The sequence below is a fragment of the Rana temporaria genome, chromosome 7 (genome assembly GCF_905171775.1).
Source record: "Rana temporaria chromosome 7, aRanTem1.1, whole genome shotgun sequence".
NCBI classification, from domain to species: Eukaryota; Metazoa; Chordata; class Amphibia; order Anura; family Ranidae; genus Rana; species Rana temporaria.
This window is the reverse complement of record NC_053495.1, coordinates 25028751-25051430: the sequence shown is the minus strand read 5'-3', so window position 1 is coordinate 25051430 and position 22680 is coordinate 25028751. Positions and strand designations below refer to the sequence as shown.

General features: G+C 46.8%; 1 protein-coding gene across 5 annotated transcripts in view; it reads left to right on the top strand.

Moving 5' to 3' along the window:
* The window catches only part of MITF (melanocyte inducing transcription factor), a 279848-nt gene that overhangs the window by 111606 nt on the left and 145562 nt on the right, over positions 1-22680 (top strand). Inside the window, exon 1 of one of the 5 annotated variants that reach the window (XM_040359080.1) lies at positions 6838-7040. The exons of the other annotated variants lie outside the window; for them this stretch is intronic. Within the exon in view, the coding sequence (XP_040215014.1) occupies positions 6997-7040 (44 nt within the window). The 5' untranslated portion in view covers positions 6838-6996. Of the gene's footprint in view, positions 1-6837; positions 7041-22680 lie in introns of those variants that run through there. 5 annotated transcript variants of the gene reach the window in all.

Sequence of the window (22680 nt, the reverse complement as noted above, 5' to 3'; positions counted from 1 at the left end):
ATAGGCTTACCTATAGATAAAACTTGAAAATGAAGGCTTGCAACCACTTTAACCACTTTTGATCCGCGCTATAGACAAAAGACGTCCACAGCGCGGCTCTCAAGTGCCGAGTGGACGTCTTTGGATGTCTTTTTCTGTGCATTACCCGTGCACGCCGCTGGGGGGCACGCAGCGGGTAAACACTGTGCCGGCGCATCGCTGGGAAGCCGATGCGTGTACCTGGCGGCCGCGATGTCCGCCGGGTACACGCGATCGTCGGTGACACAGCAGGGACGTGGAGCTCTGTGTGTAAACACAGAGCTCCACGTCCTGTCAGGGAGAGAGGAGACCGATCTGTGTCTCTTGTACATAGGGACACAGATCGGTCACCTCCCCCAGTCAGTCCCCTCCCCCCACACAGTTAGAACACACCCAGGCTACACATTTAACCCCTTCCTCACCCCCTAGTGTTAACCCCTTCCCTGCCAGTCACATTTATACAGTAATTAGTGCATTTTTATAGCACTGATCGCTGTATGAATGTGAATGGTCCCAAATTTGTGTCAAAAGTGTCCGATATGTTTGTCACAATATCGCAGGCCTGACAAAAAAAAATCGCAGATCGCCGCCATTACTAATAAAAAATAAAAAAATAAAAAATAAATCATAAATCTATCCCCTATTTTGTAGGCGCTATAACTTTTGCGCAAACCGATCAAATACGCTTATTGCGATTTTTTTTAACAAAAATATGTAGAAGAATACGAATCGGCCTAAACCGAGGACATTTTTTTATTTTTTTAAAAAAAAATTGGGATATTATTATAACAAAAAGTAAAAAATAGTGTGTTTTTTTTCCAAATTTTCTGTCTTTTTTTATTTATAGCGCAAAAAAAAAAAATCGCAAAGGTGATCAAATACCACCAAAAGAAAGCTCTATTTGTGGGAAAAAAAATTATAAAAATATAATTTGGGTACAGTGTTGTATGACCGCGCAATTGTCATTCAAAATGTGTCAGCGCTGAAAGCTGATAATTGGTCTGGGCACGAAGGGGGTTTAAGTGCCCAGTAATGAAGTGGTTAATATTGTTCAATTGTATTCTGCCATCTAGAGGAGGTTTTGGGCAACTGCAACTTGTCTACTTTGTTAGGCTGCTTTCACACTGAAAAGCGCCGGCCGTTAGCGTTAAAGCATTGCTCGTTTTAGCAGCGATTTACCGCTGTTTAGCGACCAAACCGCCCCAAAGATGCTGCTTGCAGGACTTTTTCTAACGTCCCACAAGCGCACCGCTCGTGTGTGAAAGCAACCCATATAATGAATGGGAGGCAGTGCTATTTCTAGCGCTAAAACACCTGGGGCCAGATTCACAGCGGACTTACGACGACGTATCTCCACGTACGCCGTCGTAAGTCCGAATGTGAGCCATCGTATCTATGCGCCTGATTCTTAGAATCAGTTACGCATAGATTTGGCCAAGATACGAGCGGCGTAAGTCTCCTACGCCGTCGTATCTTGGGTGCAATATTTACGCTGGCCGCAAGGGGCGCTTCCGTAGATTTACGCGTTGAATATGTAAATTAGGTAGATACGCCAATTCACGAACGTACTTGCGGCCGGTAAGCCGTTTACGTAAGGCTTACGTCCGGCGTAAAGTTACCCCTGCTATATGAGGCGTAGGTAATGCAAAGTATGGATGTCGGCAAGCGTATCTTTTTACGTCGTTTACGTAAGTCATATGTGAATGGGGCTGTGCGTAGGTTACGTTCACGTCACAGGCAATGGGCCTGGCGTATCTTAAGGAGTAAATTCGACGTGATACTGAGCATGCGCCGTTCGTTAGGCACGTCATTTACGCGGGGCCACGATTGATTTACATACAACACGCCCACCTCTTCCACATTTGAATTACGCGGGCTTACGCCGGCCCATTTACACTACGCCGCCGCAACTTACGGAGCAAGTGCTTTGTGAATACAGCACTTGCCCGTCCAAGTTGCGGAGGCATAGCGTAAATAGGATACGCTACGCCCGCACAAAGTTACGCCCATATACGTGAATCTGGCCCCTGAAATCTGCCTCAGTGTGAAAGGGGTCTTACATGGATTCTCCCTCTGTACTCCCCTGCTGTTTAGTGCTAGTTAGTTCAGTCCTAACTAGACCCTCCCTGCTTTTCAGGCATTTTTTTCGCCTCCCAGAGGCACTTTTCTGGCATTTTATCACTACAAATAGCGCCTGTAAAGCACCTCTCAAGCCACCCCAGTGGGACGGTTCACCTCTCAAGCGCCTCTTAAGCCACCCCACTGCGGCGGTGCGCTTGTAGGACCGGAAAATAAGTCCTGCAAGCAGCATCTTTGGCTCGGTTGGGGAGCGGTGTATACACCGCTTCTAAAACGCCCTGCCCATTGAAATGAGTGGGCAGCGCTGAAACACAGGCAATTTTAACCCTTTCTTCGGCCACTAGTGGGGGTTAAAAGTGCCAAAAAGCGCCGCTATAACAACGGAAAATCGCTGCTAAAATTAGAGCCGCTTTTCCGCTAACGCACCCCCGCCCCAGTGTGGAAATAGCCTCAGTGTTAGTACAGGGCTTAGAATAGTCATGGTCTTCCTATGCTTTCAAAGACTAGACAATTATCCTCTGTACTGCAATTAGCTAAAGTAAAATTGCATTTTATTCAACTTCTGTGTCTTGAAGAGTTAAGCTGCTTGTGGATTTTGCCAAGTCAGCAGGTGACTGTACTGTCTGCACAGACTGGGTCTAAGAAGGTATGTCAATGCATAAAGCCGCGTTTGTAACAGAACACGCTGAGCTCTTGTTATCACACAGGACAGATTTGTTTTCTGCCCCCCCCCCCCCCCCCCACCATCCAAATGGAATATCATAATGTAGCACAGTGAGGGACAATGCTCTGCGTGGCGAACCAATAGAAATTCACCAGCAGCATTGAGGGCAGTCTGGTCTGTGGAAGGCTGTCTGCACACCAGGGTGTTAATGAATCTTCCTGCAAATATGTGTACAAAAATTCAAAATCAGTGCATCTGATGACACGACGGATGTTGTTTGTAAGAACTTCGAAAAAGTTTACTTTTTACATTTGACTTTGGAGCAGGAGCTTCTTTTGGGCGACAAATGCGCACAGGGCGTTTGTCGCATGTTATGTGATGTCATTGTATGTAATGTCATGGTATGTGATCTCATGGTATGTAATGTCATGATATGTCCATGTTATGTGATGTCATGCTATGTTATGGTATGTCACGTTATGTGGTATGTAATGTCATGGTTTGTGATGTCATGGTATGTGATGTCATGTTATGTGGTATGTAATGTCATGGTTTGTGATGTCATGGTATGTGATGTCATGGTATGTAATGTCATGGTATGTGATGTCCATGTTATGTGATGTCATGGTTTGTAATGTCATGGTATGTAATGTCATGTTATGTAATGTCATGGTATGTGATGTCATGTTATGTCCATGTTATGTGATGTCATGGTATGCGATGTCATGGTATGTAATGTCATGGTATGTGATGTCATGGTATGTGATGTCATGGTATGTGATGTCATGGTATGTGATGTCATGGTATGTAATGTCATGGTATGTAATGTCATGGTATGTAATGTCATGGTATGTGATGTCATGGTATGTAATGTCATGGTATGTGATGTCATGGTATGTGATGTCATGGTATGTAATGTCATGGTATGTGATGTCATGGTATGTGATGTCATGGTATGTAATGTCATGGTATGTGATGTCATGGTATGTAATGTCATGGTATGTAATGTCATGGTATGTAATGTCATGGTATGTGATGTCATGGTATGTGATGTCATGGTATGTGATGTCATGGTATGTGATGTTATGGTATGTAATGTCATGGTATGTAATGTCATGGTTTGTGATGTCATGGTTTGTGATGTCATGCCATGTTATGTGATGTCATGGTTTGTGATGTCATGGTTTGTGATGTCATGGTATGTAATGTCATGGTATGTAATGTCATGGTATGTGATGTCATGGTATGTAATGTCATGGTATGTAATGTCATGGTATGTGATGTCATGGTATGTCCATGTTATGTGATGTCATGGTATGTCCATGGTATGCGATGTCATGGTATGTGATGTCATAGTATGTCCATGTTATATGACATGACATGTTATACTATACAGTGGATATAAAAAGTCTCCACACCCCTGTTAAAATGTCAGGTTTCTGTGATGTAAAAAGAGACAAAAATCAATAATTTCAGAACTTTTTCCACCTTTAATGTGACCTATAAATGGTACAACTCAGATGAACAACAAAATCTTTTTGGGCGGGGGGTAGTAAAAATAAAAAAATAAAACAATATACAGTGGAACCTCGGATTGTGAGTAATGCGGTTAGCAAGCGGTTTGTAATACGATCATTGTATTTATAAAAATCCTGACTTGGTTTGCGAGTGTTGTCTCACAATACAAGCAGGATTCAAGCCAAAGCGGTGTGCAATACCGCGTTTAGCCTGAGGTGGGGGGGCGCTGGAGCCGAGCCGATAGGAGACATTCGTAAATGCTTGGAAAAACTCAAAAACTTTCTGAGGTTTTCTGAGCTCAGCCAAGGTGTCATCGGCCCTTTCTGAGTGTTTATGAGGCTCTCCGGTGCCCCCCCCATCTCTGGCCACATGCGGTATTGCATGAAATTGAAGTTAATGCGGAACAAATTATTTTCGTTTTCATTGACTTCTATGGGGAAACTTGCTTTGATATGCGAGTGCTTTGGATTACGAGAATTCTCCTGGAACGGATTATACTCGTAATCCGAGGTTCCACTGTAGTTGTAGTTGAACCTAGACTTAGGCTCCATTCACACTAATGCTTTTTTTGATGCTATGGAACATGTTCACATCAATGCTTTTTTGTGTCTCTGCGTTTTTGGAAAGGGTCGGGGACTTTTTTCCCTGAAAAAAACAGCGTTTTGCATGTAATAGAAGTCAATGGACCCGCGATTTTGCAAGCGATTTGCGTTTTGCATTTTTTTTTACCTGTTTATAGCTGGTTGTTAAATGAAATGTAAAAAAAATTAAATTGATGTAAAAAAAAAATTAAAACGCAAATCGCGGCAAAATCGCGGTAAAAACGCAAGACAAAAAACGCAGCAAGCAGAGGCGTTGCTAGGGGGTGGGGGTGCGGTGACAGCTAGAGGGGTGACACCATCCCGTTTTTTTTTAGCTGACATGCCTAGCCTGCCCTGTGCAATCCTAGCCTGCCCTGTGCCACCCCAGCCTGCCCTGTGCAATCCCAGCCTGCCCTGTACCACCCCAGCCTGCTCTGTGCAATCCCAGCCTGCCCTGTACCACCCCAGCCTGCTCTGTGCCATCCCAGCCTGCCCTGTACCACCCCAACCTGCCCTGTATCACCCAGCCTGCCCTGTACCACTCCAGCCTGCCCTGTACCACCCCAAACAGCCCTATACCCCCCCAGCCTGCCCTGTACCCCCCAAACAGCCCTGTACCACCCCAGCCTGCCCTGTGCCACCACAGCCTGCCCTGTACCACCCCAGCCTGCCCTGTACCACCCCAAACTTTCCCATGCCACCCCAATTTGCCCTGTGCCACCCTAACTTGCCCTGTACCACCCCAATCTGCCCTATGCCACCAACCATAACTTGCCCTATACCACCCCAACCTGCCCAATGCCACCCTAACTTGCCCTGTACCACCCCAACCTTTCCCATGCCATCCCAACTTGCCCTGTGCCACCCTAACTTGCACTATACCACCCCAACCTGCCCTGTACCACCCTAACTTGCCCTATACCACCCCAACCTGCCCTTTGCAACCCTAACTTGCCCTATACCACCCCAAACTACACTATATCACCCCAACATGCCCTATACCACCTTAACCTGTCCTATACCACCCCACTACACCAACCTGCCACTATACCACTCTATACTACCCTAACCTGCCACTATACTGCCCTATACTATCATTTACAGGGGCTGGTTTGGGGTGCGCCCCGCGCCCGTGCGCTGCCTGCTTGGTGCTGGACAGCCTAGACAGAGGGGGGGTGACACCATGTTTTACCGCACCGGGTGACACCGACCCTAGTGACGCCACTGGCAGCAAGCACCGCAAAAACGCTCAAAAGCAACATGCGTAGGTGCGAATCGCGCCTTAGACAGCAGGAAGGAAATCAGCTGAACTCGCACAATTTCATTCCCGACCTCATTTCAGAGACATCAGTGCGGCTTCTGTGAAAATCGCACCCCCAAGTTGCCAAAAGTAGCCCAGGAACGACTTTTGGGAATCGGCGTGACGTCGCACTGAATGAAATGCGATTTGACATGTGAAATCGCATCTCAAATCGTACCAAATCGTACCCAGTGTGAACCTGGGCGGAAACGACTTTTGGGAATCGGCGTGACGTCGCACTGATTCGGACAGTGCCATTGGCAGCAATTGCCGCTGATTTGGCGTGCGATATGACAGGTCAAATCGCATGCCAAATCCCTGCAATGGGATAAACCCTGGAAGCTGATTGGTTTCTATGCAGAGCTGCACCAGATTTTGCCCTCTCCAGTGTTGGTAGATCCCCCGTAGTACGGTGGGGGGGGGGGTGAGGAGCGAGGAGGGGGTGAGGAGTAGAGCGGAGGAATACGATGAGCGGCGTCTCCTGTGTAGGTGATTGCTGACACCCCCTCCCCCTCCTCCTCCTCCTCGCTCAGCTTTCCCTTTCGCTCTCCTTCCTCCAGCTGCTGGCAGATGATTGGGCCGGGACCTGCTGCCCTTGGCACTGCCGGGGCCCCCCCAAGGTTGTCCTGTGCCCCAGGTAGGTGCTGCTGGATTGAACAGGTCTGTGACAGCAGACGAGGGCACATCGCTCAGCTCTCTCCGGATTGGTGTTGCTAGGGAAGAGGGAGGACCCTCCCCCCGGTGACACAGGCAGGCACAGCTCAGTGTGACATTCACTGGTCTCCAAGGGCTTCACACATCACCTCTGAGGGGGACACAGCAGTCCAATCAGGGCCATGGAGACGCTGGGGGTGCAGATGTACCGCCCCCCTCTCTACCGGTAAGTCCCGGCGCTGACTGCGCTACCTGCACAGGGGGGGGGGGGGGCAAATCATGGGGGGGGGGAAACCATGGGGGGGGCAAATCATGGGGGGGGGGGGAACCATGGGGGGGGGGCAAACCATGGGGGGGGGGCATTTTTGTTACAATTATCTATGAAATATCAATTTTTTTTATTTTGCAATCTAAAGATAATCAGACGATCGGACGCTGCCCGGGGGCGTATTTCTGCATGCAGGGCTGGCCACACACTATACAATCTGATTGTACAATCTCCTTTACAGCTGCTACCAACTATATAGTGCAAGAGCCTGTCTGATCTGATGTATAAGGCTGGCCATACACTATACAATCTGATTGTACAATCTTCATGTCACATCATACATCCCATCCCCCCGATATTATCATCCTGTGTATGGGGAATAACGATACAATCTGATTGTACAATTTCCATATCACATCCCCCCGGTATTATGATCCAGTGTATGGGGAGTGACGATACAATCTGATTGTACAATCTCCATATCACATCCCATCCCCCCGATATTATCGTACTGTGTATGGGGAATAACGATACAATCTGATTGTACAATCTCCTTTCACATCGTACATCCCATCCCCCGATATTATCATCCTGTGTATGGGGGGTAATGATACAATCTAATTGTACAATCTCCATATCACATCCCATCCCCCCGGTATTATCATCCTGTGTATGGGGAGTAACGATACAATCTGATTGTACAATCTCCTTTTAGATCCACCGTCGATATGTAATACAAGCGCCTGTCTGATTGGATACTTATTGAATGGATTGTTTAGGTTTGTACTCGTATTGCAGAGTTTTGGTAAAGCTAATGGAGGTTGTGTAGAGATTGTACAATCAGATTGTATGGTAAAGCTTTAGAACGGTCATACACCATACAATCTCCTTTAGGTCTACAGTCATCTATGTAACACAAGGACCTGCCGGATCTGATTGTATGGGAATAGATTGTGTAGGTTTGTCCTCAGATTTCAGAGTTTTGGGAAATTTTGAAGGAGATTGTACAATCAGATTGTATCGTGTATGGTCAGCCTTAGACCGGCCATTCACTATATCAATGATTGGGAACTTTGGCACCCCAGACGTTTTGGAACTCCATGGGCCAGATTCACAGAGCAGATACTCCGTCGTATCTCTGTTTCTATCTATGTGACTAATTCATAGAATCAGTTACGCATAGATATCCATAAGATCTGACAGGTGTAATTGTTTTACACTGTCGGATCTTAGGATTCAGTACCGCGGCCGCCGCTGGGGGGAGTTTGCGTCGTAAACCAGCGTCGGGTATGCAAATTAGGAGTTACGGCGGATCCACGACGGTTTTTCGCTTTCGCTACGTCGCCGCTAGTCTAGTTTCCCGTCGCAAAGTTTTTTTTGGTGCCTTAACTTTACACAGCAATCGTATTGCTGTCTAAAGTATGGCCGTCGTTCCCGCGTCGAAATTTAAAAATTAACGTCGTTTGCGTAAGCCGTCCGGGAATACGGAATTACGCTACGCGCGTCGCCGTTCGAAAAAATGACGTCACTTTGCGCAAAGCATGACGGGAGTTCGGAAACGGAGCATGCGCGGTAGGTCCGGCGCGGGAGCGCGCCTAATTTAAATGGCACACGCCCATTTGAATTGGCCCGCCTTGCGCCGGAGGCCGCCGGCGTAGGTTTTCATCGCAAGTGCTTGGTGAATCAGGCACTTGCGATGAAAAATTGCGGCGGTGTAACGTCTACGTGAATCTGGGACTACATTTCCCATGATTCTCACCTACACTGCAGAGTGCATGAGCATCCTGGGAAATGTAGTTCCAAAACATCTGGGGTGCCAAAGTTCCCCATCATTGATATAGTGAATGGCCGGTCTAAGGCTGACCATACACGATACAATCTGATTGTACAATCTCCTTCAAATATACATCCTCAATATCAACAACATAGTGCAAGAGCCTGTCTGATCTGATGCATAAGGCTGGCATTACACAATACAATCTGCTTTAGATCTCCTGTCAACTATGTAGTACAAGGACCTGTCTGATTGGATACATATTAAATGGTTAGTTTAGGATTGTCCTCATAGTACAGAGTTTTGGTAAGTCTAAAGGAGGTTGTACAATCAGATTGTATGGTGTACGGCCAGCCTAAAGCTTTACCAGTAGATTGTACAATCTCCTTTCTCTTTACCAAAACTCTGTAATATGAGGACAAACCTAAACAATCCATTCGATCAGTTTCCAATCAGACAGACTCTTACATAGAAGACGATTGTACAATCAGATTGTATAGTGCATGGGTGCTCAACCTGTGGCTCTCCAGCTGTTGCAAAACTAAAATTCCCATAATGCCTCAGCCTTTGGGAGACATGCTTGTACCTGTCAGCGGCTTGCAATGCCTCATGGGAATTGTAGTTCCGCAACAGCTGGAGAGCCACAGGTTGAGCACCCATGGTATAGTGTATGGCCAGCTTTCGAGTTACTAAAACTCTGTAATATGAGGTCTAACCTGAACAATGCATTCCACTAGTATCACATCCTGCAGCTCCTTGTACTACAGAGATTGTACAATCAGATTGTATAGTGTATGGTCTGCATTAAGCTTACTGTACACATTGCAATCTGATTGTACAATCTGCTGTATCTCATCTACCACCCACTGTGTGCTACCAACGACTGCTTGATTGGATAGAGATTGGTTGGAGAGTTCCATGTTACACAGTTTTGGTAGACCTAACGTTGATTGTACAGAGATGGCAACAAAAGTGAGTACACCCCTAAGTGAAAATGTCCAAATTGGGCCCAAATGTGTGCCCACCATTATTTTCCAGCACAGCCTTATCCCTCCTGGGCATGGAGGTCACCAGAGCTTCACAGGTGGGCACCGGAGTCTCTTACCCTCCTCCATGATGACATCACAGAGCTGGTGGGATGTTGGAGACCTTCCACTCCTCCCCCTTCCGGTTGTGCAGTGGCGGTGCGTCTATAGAAGGCTCCCCCCTCTCCTGGCACCGCCCATCGATAGATTCATGCATTGCATGTATCTATGTTTGCTGCCGACACCCCCTATTCAGGTGTCCCGCCCCTTTCCGGTCACCAGGCACCTGAATTTCACCCGCGGGGGTGTTTTTTGGAAGCGCCCGATTAGAGCTAATGGGCTGGATTCAGATACATTGGCGTATCTGTCCGCCCGGCGTAAGGTATCTGAGATACGTTACGCCGCTCTAACTTTGGGCGCAAGTTCTTTCTTCAGAAAGAACTTGCGCCCTTAGTTAGAGCGGCGTAGCGTATGTGTGCCGCGTAATTCAAATGGGGATGTAGGGGGCGTGTTTTATTTAAATTTCCCTTGACCCCGCGTTTTTTTTACGTTTTACTTGAGCGGCGCATGCGCCGTCCGTAAAATCTCCCAGTGTGCATCGCTCTAAATGACGTCGCAAGGACGTCATTGCTTTCGACGTGAACGTAAATTACGTCCGGCCGTATTCGCGAACGACTTACGCAAACGACGTAAAATTTCAAAACTCGCCGCGGGAACGACGGCCATACCTAACATTAGCTACTCCTCATATAGCAGGGGTAACTCATCGCCGGAAAAAGCCGAACGCAAACGACGTAAAAAAAAAAAGCGATGGGCGGTCGTTCGTTTCTGAATCGGCGTAACTCCTCATTTGCATATTCCTCGCGTAAAAATACGGAAGCGCCACCTAGCGGCCGGCCTGGAATTGCAGCCTAAGATCCGACAGTATAAGACACTTACACCTGTCGGATCTTAGGGATATCTATGCGTAACTGATTCTATGAATCGGGCGCATAGATCCGACCGACGGAACTCAGAGATACGACGTCGTATCTCTTTCTGAATCTGGCCCATTGGCTCGAATAGGTGTGGAAAAATGTGAGAAGCGGGCGCAATGCTGGGCGTTCCCTTCTCACTCAGCTCAATGTTAGCGAAGCCGAAGGAATTCGCTTTGCTAACATTGAACCCCCTTTCAGCCAATCAGGTGCGCCGGGTCTGCGTTACCTGTCACCTGATTGGCTGAAATTACAGGCGCTGTGATTGGATGCCTATCAGGCGTCCAATCATAGCCGAGGAGGTGTGGGCAGGGGAAGACCTTGGGTTAGGGAAGAAATGGAGGACACGGGACACCGCCCGCCACCTGCCGCTGTTACCCGCTGCCCACCCGAGACAAGATAAGTGCTGGGCAGATGGGGGGGGCACAGTGGCAGCATTTGGGGCACAGTGGAAGTGTTTGATGGGGCACGGTGGCAGCGTTTGATGGGGCACAGTGGCAGCGTTTGATGGGGCACAGTGGCAGCATTTGGGGCAAAGTGGCAGCATTTGGGGCACAGTGGCAGCATTTGGGGCACAGTGGAAGTGTTTAATGGGGCATGGTGGCAGCGTTTGATGGGGCACAATGGCAGCATTTGGGGCACAGTGGCAGTGTTTGATGGGGCACAGTGGCAGTGTTTGATGGGGCACAGTGGCAGCGTTTGATGGGGCACAGTGGCAGCGTTTGATGGGGCACAGTGGCAGCATTTGGGGCAAAGTGGCAGCATTTGGGGCACAGTGGCAGCATTTGGGGCACAGTGGAAGTGTTTAATGGGGCACGGTGGCAGCGTTTGATGGGGCACAGTGGCAGCATTTGGGGCACAGTGGCAGTGTTTGATGGGGCACAGTGGCAGTGTTTGATGGGGCACAGTGGCAGCGTTTGATGGGGCACAGTGGCAGCGTTTGATGGGGCACAGTGGCAGCGTTTGATGGGGCACAGTGGCAGCATTTGGGGCACAGTGGCAGCGTTTGGTGGCACAGTGCAACGCTGTATCCTGGCCTAGGCCAACAAGGCCCAGGCCTAGGGCAGCACTTTGCAGGAGGAGGCAGCATGGAAAGAGTCCCCGCTGGCTTGCACTACACTGTACCAGTCTTATGGGGCGAACTGGGCTTAGAGGCAAATTAGCCTAGCACCTCCATAAAGCAGCCGCACTCCTTCTGGTATGTCGGTGGCCGGCAATCCACAATGGGGGAGGGGCTGGCGCTGCTTCTAATTTTGACTGTCCTATCATCCTGGAGCACAAACCTTCCTCACTGTGCTATATGTTTTCTTCTGTACCATTGGCACCATTCAGGGGGGGGGGGGGGGGGCGAGACGACGACAGGATACCACTTCCAGGAGTCACCGCTCCTCCTCCCCTGGCCGCCGGGCTAATAGGAGAGAGGAGCGGGGCCTCGCGCATGCGCAGTAGGGTTCCTGGCGCAGGGTCCGCCAAGCTTCCCCATCACTGACCTATCACTGGCCTAGGACATGTTTATGTAGAGCAACAATTCTTTTTTTCAGATCCTCAGAGAGTTCTTTGTGATGAGGTGCCATGTTGAACTTCCAGCGACCAGTATGAGAGAGTGAGAGCGATGACACCAAATTTAACACACCTGCTCCCCATTCACACCTGAGACCTTGTAACAATAACAAGTCACATGACACCGGGGAGAGAAAATGGCTAATTGGGCCCAATTTGGACATTTTCACTTAGGGGTGTACTAACTTTTGTTGCCAGCGGTTTAGACATTAATGGCTGTGTGTTGAGTTATTTTGAGGGGACAGGAAATTTACACTGTTATACAAGTTGTACACTCACTACACAACATTGCAACAAAGTGTCATTTCTTCAGTGTTGTCACATGAAAAGATATAATAAAATATTTACAGAAATGTGAGGGGTGACCTAACTTTTGGGAGATACTGTATACACATATATATTTTTTTGTTACATAAGTTTTGTACAATTCTATACTCATAGTTGATCCAGAGGAATACAAATATAATAACAGCAATAATATTAATAATAATTCATTATTATTATTATTATTATTATTAGATACACATAATATAACTTGGTACTGACATTTATAAGTAAAGTTGATCCAGAGAAAAATCCAATTGCCTCTCGGGGGATCAGGAAAGATCCCCCCCCCCCCCCCCACTGGAGTAAATTGGATCATGCTTTATTCAGGTTTTTTTTAAAAATAAATAAATAATAATAATAATAACATTATAATAATAATTATAACAGCAATAAAACCTGAATAAAGTATGATCCAATTTGCTCCAGCGGGGGGGAAAAAAATTCCTTCCTGACCCCCCGAGAGGCAATCGGATTTTCCCGGGATCAACTTTACCTTTAAATGTCTGTGCCCTGTATATTATGTGTATCTAATAATAAAAATAATAATACTAATAATTGTGCCCGGTATATTATGTGTATCTAATAATAAAAATAATAATAATAATACTAATAATTGTGCCCGGTATATTATGTGTATCTAATAATAAAAATAATAATAATAATACTAATAATTGTGCCCGGTATATTATGTGTATCTAATAATAAAAATAATAATACTAATAATTGTGCCCGGTATATTATGTGTATCTAATAATAAAAATAATAATAATAATAATAATTGTGCCCGGTATATTATGTATATCTAATAATAATAATATTAATAATAGTATCTGTGCCAGGTATATTATGTGTATCTAATAATAATAATAATAATAATAATAATAATAATAATATTAATAATTGTGCCCAGTATATTATGTGTATCTAATAATAATAATAATAATAATAATAATATTAATAATTGTGCCCAGTATATTATGTGTATCTAATAATAATAATAATAATAATAATAATAATAATAATATTAATAATTGTGCCCAGTATATTATGTGTATCTAATAATAATAATGTCTGTGCCCTGTATATTATGTATATCCAATAATAATAATAATTAGGGATGCACCGATATATCGGTGCCGATACATATCGGCCAAAAACAGCTGTTTTGGCGACATGCCGAAACAGCTTTAAAATTGCCGATATGGGCATCGGGTGCCCGTAAAAAAAATGGACGCTGGGCTGTCACGGCTCCGTCCTCTGCACGAGCCAACGAGTGTCACTGCCTCTTGGGTCCTCCTGACTCAAACGGCTATTAAAAAATGGTGCCGGGTGGCGCCATTACGTATCTGCTTATGCGCCGTCTGGCCGAGTGGATACGAGCTTTCCCGAGACCGGCTGGCTTCGGGCTCGGGAAAGCTCGTATCCGCTCGGCCGTGCGGTGCATAAGCAGATACGTAATGGCGCCACCCGGCGCCATTTTTGAATAGCCGATCGAGTCAGGAGGATTTGGGAGGGACACTATGGCAGTGACAGTCGTTGGCTCGTGCAGTGCACTCACCATAGGCAGAGGATGGAGCAGTGACAGTCCAGTCCAGCAGAGCCCAGCACAGCACAGCCCAGCCATGTCCAGCACAGCCCAGCCATGTCCAGCACAGAGCCCAGCCATGTCCAGCACAGAGCCCAGCCATGTCCAGCACAGAGTCCAGCACAGCCCAGCCATGTCCAGCACAGCCCAGCTTTAAGGTGATAAAGAAGCTGGTGGTGGCAGTAGGTGATGGTGGCAGGAGGTGGTGGGGGCATGAGGTGATGGTGGAAGAAGGTAATGGTGGCACAGTGGCAGGAGGTGGGTGAGGTAATGCTGGCAGGATGTGGTGGGGCAGGAGGTGATGGTGGCAAGAGCCGACAGGAGGTGATGGTGGCAGGGGGTGGTGGGGGCAGGAGGTGATGGTGGCAGGAGGTGGTGGGGGCAGGAGGTAATGGTGGCAGGAGGTGGGGGTGGTGTTTTAACATACAATTATTAAAAAAGAAAAAAAGTAAAGTCATTTTCGGTTTCGGCCTGACATTTTTTTTTATTTCGGTTTCGTTTCGATTCTGAAATTTCCATTTCGGTGCACCTCTAAAATATCTGTGCCAGGTATATTATGTATATCTAGTAATAATATTAACAATCAATTATTATTAATAATAATATTGCTGTTATTTTATTTTTAATTTGTAAAAATATGTTTATTAGCATAATAATAACATCAACAATAAAAATATTACTATATTATTATTGTCATTATTATTATTGTCATTATTATTATTATTATTATTATTATTGTTACTGAAGACCTAGCGGTGACAAAGTGATGAGCTCACACTATTGCACACAACGCTCATGGCACTTGCTCAGGATATGGAGTTACACCGGGTTTTGACTTGCTACGAAGTTACAATGTACAGTGGCATCACTAGGAGAGAGGGGACTGTGGCAGTGCTTTGTTCTGCGTGCAGCAGACTGATGACATCATCAGAGCCTAGACACAGTCAGTGATTGGAGCTCTGTAATAATACAAGGTGGATCTTATTGAAGAATGATGATGTAGATGTTGGAAATTGTCCATGTAAAGTTGGCGGAGGGTGCGCAGTGACGCAGTCCCTAGAAGGAGGTCTTCTCCGTCCCCCGGAGGATATCTGTGTGCTCGGTGTGTTTATTCCTCCTATTTATTGGGACGGAGGTCAATCTCTTGTCATGTTTTGAATTCTTACACGGTCTTGTCTATATTTACTAAGCATTCCCTGTCTCCGGTGATGTAATGGTGAGAGCTTGTTGTAACACTGGTTTGGCTTTGGAATTTCCGAAGTCCCCTGCTTCCAGAAATAGCACCCGCAGGGCAAGGCTGGCTGAGTCTCATCTGTCTCAGTGCCTGAAAGATGAACTGTCACTATTGCCCATAATAAAAAGGTAGATTCTATCTATCATGTTCACACTCTCATCTGGCACTTTTCCAATGATCTGATAGTTTTGGGTGGAATTATCCTCTGATTTCTGGGAGGAGATGTAGTTTAACCACTTGCTTACTGGGCACATAAACCCCCTTCGTCCCAGACGAAATTTCAGCTTCCGGCACTGCGTCGCTTTAACTGACATTTGCGCGGTCCTGCGACGTGGCTCCCAAACAAAATTGACGTCCTTTTTTCCCCACAAATAGAGCTTTATTTTGGTGGTATTTGATCACCTCTGCGGTTTTTATTTTTTGCGCTATAAATAAAAAAAGAGCGACAATTTAAAAAAAAATATATATTTTTTTTACTTGTTGCTATAATAAATATCCCAATTTTTTTTTAAAAAAACGATTTTTTTTCTCAGTTAAGGCCGATCTGTATTTTTCTACGTATTTTTGTAAACAAAAAAAAAAAAATCGCAATAAGGGACTGGTTTGCGCAAAAGTTATAGCGTCTACAAAATGGGGGATAGATTTATGATTTTTTTTATTTTTATTTTTTACTTGTAATGGCGGCGATTTGCGATTTTTTTTGTCAGGGCTGCGATATTGCGGCGGACGTATCGGACACTTTTGACACAATTTTGGGACCAGTCACATTTATACAGCGATCAGTGCTATAAAAATGCACTAATTACTGTATAAATGTGACTGGCAGTGAAGGGGTTAACACTAGGGGGTGAGGAAGGGGTTAAATGTATTCCCTCATTGTGTTCTAACTGTGTGGGGGGAGGGGGTGACTGGGGGAGGTGACCGATGCTGTGTCCCTATGTACAAGGGACACAGATCGGTCTCCTCTCTCCCTGACAGGACGTGGAGCTCTGTGTTTACACACAGAGCTCCACGTCCTGCTGTGTAACCGACGATCGCGAGTGTCTGGCGGACATCGCGGCCGCCAGGCACTCGCATCGGCTCCTGAGCGATGCGCCGGGCACATTGTTTCCCCGCTGCGCGCCCCCAGTGGCGCGCACAGGGAACAACAACGACAGGACGTCCAGGGGCGTCCACCCGGCTCTTGAGAGCCGCGCTGTGGACGTCTTTCGACCATAGCGCGGATCTCAAGTGGTTAAGTAATGCAAACATTTTGTCATTTTGAAGATCTCTCACCCTCTATGTATTCATGCATTGCAAAAAATGCAGCAAGAGTAGTGAGACAGCCTTACCTGGCCTTGTGATGGCTGTGGCAAGGGCTTTCGGGGTTCCTTCGATATTTATTGTCGGTGGATGACCCGACTCAAAAGTTAAATTCAGTGTTCAGTTTTACTGTAATACCAATTAACAAGTTAAAGTGGTTGTAAACCTGAGACATGAAATATGAACAAAGCATATCCCTCTACATAGGTAGATTCAGGTAGAGGCGCGCTATTTTGCGGCGGCGTAGCCTAGCGTGTTTACACTACGCCGCCTTAAGTAAGAGAGGAAAGTACATGATTCTCAAAGCACTTACCTCCTTACTTAGGGCGGCGTAGTGTAAACACGGCGGGCGTAAGGGCGCCTAATTCAAATGGGTTGGGGGGCGTGTTTAATGGTAATGAGGCTTGACCTCACGTTTTTGACGTTTTCTTTCACACTGCGCATGCGCCAGGCGCCTACATTTCCCAGGGCGCATTGCGGCTAAGTACGCCGTACGGGCCTATTGATTTCGACGTGGACGTAAATGACGTAACTCCCGATTCGCGGACGACTTACACAAACGACGTAAAAAATTTGAACCTCGCGGCCGGAACGGCGGCCATACTTTAACATTGTTATTCCACCTCATAGGTGGAATAACTTTAGGCGTACGTTCGTGAATCGACGTAGAAGCTCATTTACATATTCTACGCCGGCCGCAATGGAAGCGCCACCTAGCGGCCATCCGAAAAATTGCAACCTAAGATAGGACGGCGCAAGCCGTCGTATCTTAGATATGTTTAAGCGTATCTCTGTTTGAGCATATGCTTAAACATACAGCAGCATAGATTCTGAGTTAGGCCGGCTTATCTACTGATAAGCCGGCCTAACTCTACCTGAATCTACCTAATAGTGTCTACTTGTCCTAATCCAGAGCACTAAGTGTATTTTCTGTCTGCTGCTTCGTTCATAAGTTATCGGCATTAGTCACTTTTGACAAGTTTTCCTGACACCAAGAGATAAAAAGGTGCTGTGATTGTTAGCCTTAGCTCTGTTCCTGTGTGCTGTGTGAAGCGGGGGAGGTGTCTCTTCCCTTCCAATCAGCTCTCAGAGCTCTCTTCACTGAGATCTTTAGAGTGTGACTATAGCTTTCCGCCCCCTGCTTTCTGACAGCTCCGACAAGCTTTGTAAGTTCTTCACTTTGATTGGCTGTAGAGAAGAGAAGACTGCAGATAAACATGCCCCCCTCCCCCCACTGCCTAGTCTCCTTGGTTGTTAAAACACAGGTGACCCCTGATGCCTAACATCCTTGGGTGCTAGGGTGCAGACGACTCATGCCACCTTGCATTCTTGGTTGTTAGGACACAGAGAGCCCCTGCCACCCAGCCTCCTTCATTGCTAGGATGAAGGTGGCCCCTGCTGCCTAGTGCCCTTGGTTACTAGGATGCAGACGGCCCTTGCCACATAGCATCTCTGGTTGCTAAGGCACAGGTGGCCCCTGCTGCCCGGTCTATTTGGTTGCTAGAATGCAGGTGATCACTACCATCTAGCATACTAGGTTGCAATGATGTGGACTTACAATCCCAGGGGGGTGTCAATGGATGTCCTCTTGTGCTCGTGCTGCCTGAGTGCCCCCTGCGGCTTATCACAGATCGGGGTAAAGGGCCAAACACAGCAGATCTTTACAGATGATCACACAATGTAACTGATGTCCCTTTAACAGAAGCCTGTTATCGTCTTTTTTTCCCCTCACGCTCACAACGTGAAGAGAAAAGAAGAAAGCCTAAAACAGTCTTCTGTTAAAGGGACATCTGTCCCTACATTGCCCACCAGAGCCACCTATCAGTGCCCACCAGTGCCACCTATCAGTGCCACCTATCAGCGCCCCTCAGTGTTGCCAATCAGTGCTCATCAGTGCCGCCTACCAGTGCCTATCAGTACCGCTTATTAGTGCCCATCAGTGCCGCCTATCAGTTCTGCATATCATTGCCACCTCGCAGTGCCCTGCAGTGCCGCTTATCAGTGCCCATCAGTAGCACCTATCAGTGCCCAATCATTGCAGCCTCATCAGTGAAGGAGGAAAGTTACCTGTTAAATTTTATAACAAACTATGGAAAATGTTTGTTTGTTTTTCCAAAATATTCTGGGTTAGATTCAGATAGAATGGTCTATCTGTCCGCCCGGCGTAACGTATCTCAGATACGTTACGCCGCCGTAATTTAGGGCGCAAGTTGTATATTCAGAAACAACTTGCGCCCTGAGTTATGGCGGCGTAACGTATCTGTGTCGGCGTAAGCCCGCCTAATTCAAAAGTGGATGATGTGGGCGTGTTTTATGTATATTAACTGTGACCCCGAGCATTTGACGTTTTTTTTACGAACGGCGCATCCCAGTGCGCATTCTTAAAATTCCGCCGCAAATCGTTATTGCTTTCGACGTGAACGTAAATTACGTCCAGCCCTATTCGCGAACGACTTACGCAAACGACGTAAAATTTAAAAAACTCGACGCGGGAACGACGGCCATACTTAACATAGGATACGCCTCATATAGCAGGGGTAACTATACGCTGGAAAAAGTCTGACGTAAAAAAATGCGCCAGCCGGACGTACGTTTCTGAATCGGCGTATATAGCTCATTTGCATATTCCTCGCGTAAATCTATGGAAGCGCCACCTAGCGGCCAGCGTAAATATGCAGCCTAAGATACGACGGTGTAAAACACTTACGCCGGTCGGATCTTAGGGAAATCTATGCGTAACTGATTCTATGAATCAGGCGCATAGATACGACCGGCCGGACTCTGGAGATACGCCGTCGTTTCTTCTCTCTGAATCTACCCCTCTGTCTTTTATTTTGTTCGTTTAGCAAAAAATAAAAACCCCAGTGGTGAGTAAATATCATCAAAAGAAAGCTCTATTTGTGTGAAAAAAATGATAACAATTTCATATGGGCACAGCGTAGCATGACCGCGCAATTGTCATTCAAAGTGCGACAGCGCTGAAAGCTGAAAATTGGCCTGGGCAGGAAGGGGGTGAAAGTGCCTGGTAGGCAAGTGGGTAACAAGCGTTGGTCAATGGCCGTTAGCCTTATCCACTCCAAATTCTAAAGTGCATTGAAAAGCCGCATCTAAATACATGTCAACGCACAAAGATTGCGCACGTTGATGCCAATCACCTATCTAATGCTACCAAATGAAGTACCTCTATGCACACACATAGGCCCGGATTCAGAAAGAAGATACGACGGCGTATCTCCTGATACGCCGTCGTATCGCTGAGTCCACCCGTCGTATCTATGCGCCTGATTCATAGAATCAGTTACGCATAGATCTCCCTAAGATCCGACAGGTGTAAGTGACTTACACCGTCGGATCTTAGGCTGCAATCTCACGCTGGCCGCTAGGTGGCGCTTCTGTTTGTATACGCAAGGAATATGCAAATGAGGAGTTACGTGGATTCAGAAACGACCACCCGGCACTTTTTTTTACGTCGTTTGCGTTCGGCTTTTTCCGGCGTATAGTTACCCCTGCTATATGCGGCGTATCCTATGTTAAGTATGGCTGTCGTTCCCGCGCCGAGTTTTGAATTTTTTACGTCGTTTGCGTAAGTCGTTCGCGAATACGGATGGACGGAGTTTATGCTCACGTCGAAACCAATGACATCCTAGCGACGTCATTTAGAGCAATGCACGCTGGGAAATTTTATGGACGGCGCATGCGCAGTTCGTTTGGCGCAGGGACGTGCCTGATTTAAATTTTACACGCCCCCTAGCCGCGGAATTTGAATTCCGCAGGGGGATTTACGATACGCCGCCGCAAATTTACAGGCAAGTGCTTTCTGAATAAAGCTCTTGCCTCAAAAACTAGCGGCGGCGTAACGTAAATCAGATAGGTTACGCGGATCTAAAGTTCCGCTCACCTATCTGAATCTAGCCCATAGTGCCCGAAATATTTGTCTTGTGGCTTAAACCATAAACACCGTACAGAGAAATGACTGCAGGAATTAATGTATAGCATGCAGATGTGAGGACCAGCCTTGCCCACCTGGCACCCCTACATCTGATATTCTTCATACTTCAGCAGATTTGCCTGGCAGAGGAAGGCGGAGGGGCGCAGACACCTGCGGGCACACTGCCTTTTGTCACAGTTACAGACAATGAGACCTGCAGGACCCGGTTTGTCCTAGTTAATATCTAGCTGTGCTCTGATGTCTTACACAATCGGCTCACACACCCCTCACACGCCTCCACTACACCTCCATCATGTGACACATGCCAACCGCTTACATGTGACCTGCCTAGCTCTGTTGGTATTCACCCCCCCCCCCTCCTCCCTGTCCCTTCTCCTCCAAATATGGCTGCTGACCCTTCCTGATTGCCAGGGACCGTCTCCGATTGCATTGTTTGCTCATCTCTGTTTTTTGCTGGCCTTGCCCAATACTAGAAGACTCATATAAGAAATTTCAGGCACCGGTCACACTTCAGCGCAGCGGAATTGCGGGCAGAATCGCACAATTGTAGCCATGTTCCCAAAACGCACTAAAAACGCACAATACGTTTAAATTTTATGCCACCCGTCTGGTATTTGGTATGAATTAATGAGGGGGAACTCCACGCCAAATTTTAAATAAAAACCCGGCATGGGTTTCCCCTCCAAGAACATACCTGGCCCTTAGGTCTGGTATGGATTTCAAGGGGAACCCCCTACGCCGAAAAAAACGGCGTGGGGGTCCCCCCAAAATCAACACCAGACCTAAGGGCCTGGTATGCTCTTGGAGTGGGAACCCATGCTGGGTTTTTATTTAAAATTTGGCATGAAGTTGCCCCTCCTGGAGGCGACTTCAAGTCGCGTTGTAAGTCGCCCCAAGTCGCGCTGTGATTCATACTCAAGTCATGTTCAAGATGCCTCCCAAAGTCACGCTGGAAGTCGTGTCGCCCCTGTGTGAATGGGCTCTTAAGGCGTTTCCATGTATGTAAGCTACTTACTAAGGGGTAGATTCAGGTAGATGGGCGTAATTTTCTGCGGGCGTAGCGTATCTCAGATACGCTACGCCGCCGTAACTTAGTGAGGCAGGTTCTGTATTCCCCAAGAACCTGCGCCCTAAGTTACGGCGGCGTATCGTAAATCTGCCGGTGTAAGCGCGCCTAATTCAAATTGTGAAGAGGTGGGCGTGTTTTTTGTAAATAAAACATGACCCCACGTAAATGACGTTTTTGACTAACGGCGCATGCGCCGTCCGTGAATGTAACCCAGTGCGCATGCTCCAAATTAACCCGCAAAAAGCCAATGCTTTCGACGTGAACGTAAATTACGCAAAGCCCTATTCGCGAACGACTTACGCAAACAACGTAATCAACGGAAAATTTGACGCTGGCCATACTTAACATAGGATACGCCTCATATAGCAGGGGTAACTTTACGCCGGAAAAAGCCTAATGTAAACGACGTAAAAAAATGCGCCGGGCGGACGTACGTCTCTGAATTGGCGTATCTACCTAATTTGCATATTCCTTGCGTAAATCGACGGAAGCGCCACCTAGCGGCCAGCGTAAATATGCAACTAAGATACGACGGCGTAAGAGACTTACGCCAGTCGGATCTTAGCCAAATTCCGGCGTATCTTGTTTTCTGAATACAGAAAAAAAGATACGCCGGAGCAACCTAGAAGTTACGCGGCGTATCAATAGATACGCCAGCGTAACTTCTTTATGAATCCACCCCTAAGAGTATATAATATACACAACACCATAATCTCCATGCTGCATCGAAATCAGACTTGCTCTTAATTTCACCACATCCCCCCCCCCCCGGCTAAAATGACAGACTATAATGACTATG